The sequence below is a fragment of the Syngnathus floridae genome, chromosome 1 (assembly GCF_059516105.1).
Source record: "Syngnathus floridae isolate MCC-2025c chromosome 1, RoL_Sflo_1.0, whole genome shotgun sequence".
Taxonomy (NCBI): domain Eukaryota; kingdom Metazoa; phylum Chordata; class Actinopteri; order Syngnathiformes; family Syngnathidae; genus Syngnathus; species Syngnathus floridae.
The window spans coordinates 6,292,100-6,298,631 of record NC_142413.1 but is presented as its reverse complement, the minus strand read 5'-3'; the positions used below and the strand labels follow the sequence as shown (position 1 = coordinate 6,298,631).

General features: G+C 48.1%; 1 protein-coding gene across 1 annotated transcript; it reads left to right on the top strand.

Moving 5' to 3' along the window:
- Positions 1-426: 426 nt before the first annotated feature.
- On the top strand, positions 427-5,505 carry cd248a (CD248 molecule, endosialin a). The gene has a single exon (XM_088377122.1). It carries the CDS (start codon positions 2,311-2,313, stop codon positions 4,525-4,527), a length of 2,217 nt encoding a protein of 738 aa, XP_088233248.1. The 5' UTR covers positions 427-2,310; the 3' UTR covers positions 4,528-5,505.
- The last annotated feature ends 1,027 nt before the right edge of the window (positions 5,506-6,532 follow it).

The window sequence follows — 6,532 nt, the reverse complement described above, 5'->3', positions numbered from 1 at the left end:
ACTTGGACTTTTGAAATGTTTGTTATTTCTGGAGTTCACCCGACTTCATCACCTTCTCCGCTCCTATGGTAGCAGCAGGCGGCTTGTGACCATGGACAGTGTCGAGTAGCACCTAAACGTCTCCTCGCGGTGCTGTTGACACCTCGCATTCTCACATACTTGGACTTCAGTTACAATCATAGCACAGCGACGACAAGTTCAGCTTATCTTGCACTGCTGATTTCCTTTATGAATCTACGCTATACACTCCCAAGACAATCGAGAAAATGCCGAGATGATCTTTTTGTGTGTATTTGAACCATATGGTGGGCTGATTAGCCTTAAGCATGTAAAAAGGAATTTCCTGCTGAGCCAAAATGAGGAGACTGCGGGAGGAATTAACAAGGAGCGGAAGACTGTTGAAGTCGAAGGGGGTGGGGGTGGGGGGGGGGCACTCCGAGCGTTTCAATCGCAGAATAAAAACATCACATGGGCAGAGAGTCGGAATTTGAGGACATTCAGCCACTTGTGACTCACTCGGGGAGTGCTGGACTCGTGGGAAACGTTCCAGACGTCCTCACAGGGATCAGCCACCTTCCAAGTGTGATGGTTGAAGAATTTCAAGCTTTGTTGCCGATTCTTGAACGGATGCACGCAGAATTAGGTGAATCTGGCAATCTGAATCAAACGTGAGCAACGGTCTTGTCGGACTCTGTTTGATTGTAGACTGAATAGTCGATTCTAAATTCATTTTATTCTTTAAGCCAGCCTGTTTTTTTTTCTATTCCTGCATAAGAATACTTTGATATTTGAAGTTTGCAATTCACGATTTACATTCCACGTGGTTTTACAATCTTGTCTTCCAATTGGGTGGTCTGTGAGCATAAAAATAAGATGGAGTTGGATGATTGTAGCACTTAGCCTGGCTAGCTTCAGCTATACTGATCAGTGTTGGTCTTCCAATATTTACTATATCCGACAGATTGGTGGCAAGGAACATAAATTGATGAATTGAGTTTTACTCAACCGCAAAAAAATGTTGTTCAATGGCTGCTAATTTTTATCCGTAAAGCGCCTTGGGATTGTGTCGGCGGGAAGTGTTAATCACTGAGCTGCTTTTTCCCTGCCAAGTATTCTCGTTGTGTTGTCTGCGCGTGAATAGCAGCTCTTGTCTTGCAGTCATTCCAACCTACTTGGTGCTTGTCCCGTGGTTGCCAGCTGCTTTTCCTTCTAAAATAGCCAAATCACTGAATGCAGATGATTGCTTTTCCGGGGAACAGAAAAAACAACAACAAAAAAAAAATCTGATCAGCTGAATGTTATTTGGCTATTTTTATTCAACACTCAGCTCAGTTGTTGCCTCGTCTCGCTCTACACATGCATTGGAACTGGACTCCAACTCGCGTTCTAAACAGCCAATCATTTCTTATTCTGCAGACTCACAGGACGAAACGTTTTTGTCCCCTGGTACCTCATTCCTTTCACACAAAAGTACGTACCTCACCTCACCTCCCCCACTCCCATCCACCTCGGTCTCCATTTCAGCACTGAGTGGTTGTTTTCATAGCAATACCAGAGGCCCTTCTTCCTCCACGCCACTGACCTTGACAACTTTTCCTACTTCCCCATCACCAACAGGGAGATTTATTAGCTGGAATTGTTGTTCTTGATCTTTTTTTTTTTTTTTTTTTTTTTTCTGCGAGAAACTGTATCTTCTTTCTGGCTGAGTGCAAATGTGCTTCTAGACCAGGAAAGCAGATGTGTGCGATCAGGAAGATAGTCTCCCTCCCGTCCTCTGGTCCTTTCCGTTTCGAGATGCATTGGCCAGTGATTCGATAATGGAAGATTAATGATTGAATTAGGAAAACAAAAGTCTATAGATGAAATCTTGCAGCAAGCAGGAAAGGGACAATCTTGAAGTTGATAAAGCCAGGTGTCCTCCTTTAGCTCCTTTGTGTGTGTGTTTTGGGGGTGTAAATGGCAGCGTATCAAACTACATCCATGATCAAGATTTATGAAAACCATATGACACAGTCTTCACTTTAGCCCCCCCATTCTGACATACATCACCGCCAGAGCCCCTCCCCCTCCGCCCACATCTTCCAAAAACACTTTTGTTTCCTCCTCTCCTTCTCCTCTCTTCTCTTCTCTTCTCTTCTCCCTCCCTCCCCGTCCTGCGCACTGCGTGTGTTTGACTGCGGGGAGTTCAGATGTGTTCCTGTCGGGCAGCGTGAGGAGCGTTTCCCATAAGAAAAAGTACAAATGACGGAAGAAAACTTGAACTAGGCTACGATCGGCAGCTAGGAAAGGAATACCGTGTGCTGAAAAAGGATGGGCTCTCTGGTGAGCGGTTCTGTGTCCCCCCTCTTGACCTCCCTGCTGGCCTTCCTTTTCTGGGGCTTTTCCTGCGTCTGGACTGAGGACTTGATGGAGCGAGACGCGCTGTGCAATGCGGACGGCTGCCTGGTGGTCTACTTCCAACGAAAGACCTTCTTGGACTCGTGGAGGGCCTGCAAGGAGAAGGGTGGCAACTTGGCCACCTTAAAACGCGAGGTGGATGCCGCCGCTGTCCATGCTCTCTTCACCACTGTGGACTTGCGACGGTCGCGCACCAAGGTCCAAGTTTGGATCGGCCTGCAGCGGCAACCTCGCCAGTGCACGGCCACCCGATCTCTTCGGGGTTTCTCCTGGACTACAGGTGACCAAGAAACAGAATACACAAACTGGCAGAGAGAGTACTCGCACGCCATGTGCTCAGTGCCACGCTGCGTCGTCATGGGGTACAACACTCAGGACCTCAGCGAGAACTTGAAGTGGCTGGACGGGTCCTGTTCGGTGCCCGTGGATGGTTATCTGTGTCACTATGGCTACAAAGGAATGTGCCCCGCCTTGTGGAGCGAGGGCTCGGGCAACGCCTTCTACGCCACACCGTTTGGCCTTCTGAGCACCCTTCTGACCCACGTGCCCTTGGGCTCGGTGGCAACCGTGCCCTGCGAGAAGGAGCAGCAATCGGTAATGTGTCTCTCAAGGGAAGACGGTTCAGTGGGGTGGTCCAGAGGTCCCCCTCTCTGTTCCGGTCCTCCGGCGTCTCACGACTGGTGCGGGCAGAATAACGGCGGTTGCGAGCATTTCTGCAAGCAAGCTGGCGCGCACTCGTTCTGCGAGTGCGCCGAGGGCTATCAACTGGAAGACGACGGTCAAAGCTGCGTGCTGTCCGATGCTTGCCAAGAGGCCAACTGCCAGTTTGAGTGCCTGCCTCTTTCCGAGGGCTACCGCTGCGCCTGTCCCGATGGCTACATGCTGGCTCCGGATGAGCACGGCTGTTTGGACGTGGACGAGTGTCTCCAGAGTCCCTGCGAGCACGCTTGCGCCAACTCCCCCGGGAGCTTTGAATGTCACTGTCAGCGGGGTTACCGCCTCAACGACGAGGGCGCCTGCCAGGATCTGGACGAATGCCTAAGCGATCCGTGCGAACAGACCTGTGAGAACACTGACGGCTCTTTCCTTTGCCTCTGCCACTTTGGGTTCTCACCGCAACCCGAGGACCGCAGTCGGTGTCAAGACACCGACGAGTGCCAGATCCCGGGAACCTGCGAGCAAATGTGTGTTAACTACGAGGGCGGCTTCGAGTGCTATTGTGAGGAAGGCTACCAACTTGTCCCGTCCGACTCGTCTTCGTGTCAGAAGATGGCCGTCACGCCGTCCTTTCCTTGGCTTACGCCCCAGCCTGCACCCGTGTGGGATCCCTTGGACTACGACTGGCCACCACAGCCCGGTCAGACCGATTGGGACCCAGAGGGGGATCGGACACTTGACTGGCTGACTGACCCTCCCAAAGTTTGGGGTTCGGATGTAATTTGGGTGACCAGCGCACCACAGGAGGACATGTTTCATCCCGCACCAGAGACACACGAGGAAGATGTTGGTGACCACACTGACCTTTTGCCAACCACCGTCATAACCACACCTGCACCCACCACTATTTCCAGCACCTCTCTTTACTCTTATGAAGATGAGGAGCCGGAAGAAGAAGAGGAGACCACTCCTTCCCCCTTGTCTTCTACCTCTACAATCTCAGAAGGCGCTTGGAATTGGTGGCCGGGGTTCTCAACTGTGCTCCAGAACCGAGGAAACCCAGAGGATAAAGTCACAGCGTCTGACATGCTGACTGATTCCAGCCACCGCAATCCATCGGAGAAAGAAAAACAGACCCCGGAGGAAGAAAAGCAGGTCGAGGACGACGTCGCGACCACCTCCAAAGATGCGCCCACCTGGGTCATCCCCTCTCAGCAGCCCACAATCAAACATTCCAATTCAGTCCAGGAGGGCCAGGGGTCGACTCGGAGCAGCACCTGGCTGTTGGTGGGCCTCTTGGTGCCCATCTGCATCTTCGTTGTGTTAATGGCGGTTCTGGCTGTCGTCTATTGTACCCGCTGCGCTGTGCGGTCCCGGAGCAAGACAGACACAGACTGTTACCACTGGATCTCCGGCGCTCACGATAAGCAGGGCGCTGCTGGACCGTTGGCAGGAGTCAAGAGCCAAGTCTAGGTCGAGAGCACCGAAAATGGCTTTGCATAAAAAAAACAGTCAAATTTGAAAAGAGGAAGAAATCGTGGTTAAAGCCGATTGGCATTGTTGAATATTGTGCTATCTGTTCATGTAGCAGGTGAGAGACACTGAAAACGTTTTTGTCTGTGTTGTTGCTTTGCCTGTAAGTTGCCGTCACTGATCACTTGATTCTAACACACACACACACAAACACACACACACACACACACACACACATTTCACGGCTCAAGTCCTTTACTTTAGTGGCAAAAACCTCCATTGTAAATTCTTCAATCTTGTATTGGATCATTTTAGCCTCGACACCATGGGCTTTGAAATGCAGAGGAATGTACAGAATGTTTACGAGCATTTTTTCATCCACGTGTAGAAAAAAAAAAAAGAAAAAAAAGAAAGAAACGTTTGTGGTGCAGATGTTTGAATGTTGGATGGTAGTTTCTTTGTTTTAACCTTGACTTGGTATAAATTCATCAGAACCCGCCCCTTGGCTCCAGCTCATTTCTTGGAGTCCGGATTGTTGAATCACATCCAGCTGTTTGAAAGCAAAAGACAATCACAAATGCGTACATTACAAACAAATGCATTGAAATTTGCATGGGTTTTTTTTCTCTCTCCCCCGAATGGCTTCACTTTTTTCCACATGAACCAATAACATCTGTTGTATTCCTTTAATGTGAATGGGGAGGGGAAAAAAGGTAATAAAAAAATCTTTTTAATTTTATTTTTACAGTCATTAAAATCGTAAGTCCCTGTGTGAACGTTTGACTTTTAAAGTGTATTTTGACAACATTGATGAATGCGTGGCATCTTTGGTGACGACACGACTGCTGCAAATTCCACAAATGCCTTGAACCCGTTGCTGTCAGCTGAGCATTGTGCTAATGAAAACCAGTGTCTGGCTTATCTTCTGTCCTGCTTTCTCATCTGATCTTTGCTCATTTTAATGAAGGACATCCTGAATCGCTTGCGTCTTGCTGAAGTTTTTGCTTCTCCATTCATTCACCAGGCCTCGAGCAGAGCAGAAAGAAAACAAAGGCTCCGAATCGAAGAATGAGACAATATGATTGTGCTCATTGTTTACAGTTTAACATCAAGTGCTTTAGCTGGTTTTGTCTGTATCTCAAACATTCTACATACTTAGGACCCAACTTGACTTAAATGCACTCAGCGTTATTGAGAAAGCTGAAGGACCTAATTTGGTTGATTTATTACTGAGTGTTGCGTGGACGGTGACTCAAAATACAATGCGTAGAAGACGGGCCGGATAAACGCCGAGATTTATTTTATGTGTCATATTTGGATTTACTGCTTTAACTGAGCTTCAAAATGAATTTCCTAAACAAAGCTAAGCTATGTTATTACATTTTGTACATTCAGAATTAGATGGCCAGTCATGTGTCATCTTTCATTTTTATTTGCCTACTTGACGAATTGTTGACAAAGTAATGAAGCCCAGCAATGCTTGTGTGGGTGGTCTTTTCACTGGAAGCCTAAATTGAACTTTTTCGGGGGGGTATGTATAACTTCATTTCCCAGGACCTCAGTCTGCAGCACTGTGAGGATGAATTTGGCTACACATTGATGACTTTTGCAAGGCTCATGACTTGTAGTATTGTTTGACAGTCATATTGGAAGGGACTCTTGGTACAGGCAAGCCAAAAGCAGGCATTTAGAAAAAGGGCATTGTTGTTTGCTATCTGAATGATGTGTGATTCCGCAGCCGCTGATAGAAAACACATGTGAGATGTTTATGTCCGCAGCCATCCTCCAACCCTGTCGTGACCCGTCGCTGTGTTCCCAGCGGTGCTGATAAAACCGACGTGTGCGAGTGTGGCTGTGTGTGCATCAGGAAGATGGTTGGCTGTAAGGGGGAAAAAAAAGGTCATTGCTTCATCAAGTCTGTTGAATAGCTCTTTTCAAAGTCAAAAGTCAAAGTCAGCTTTATTGTCAATTTCTCCAGATGCCAAAGACACACAAAGAAACCGAA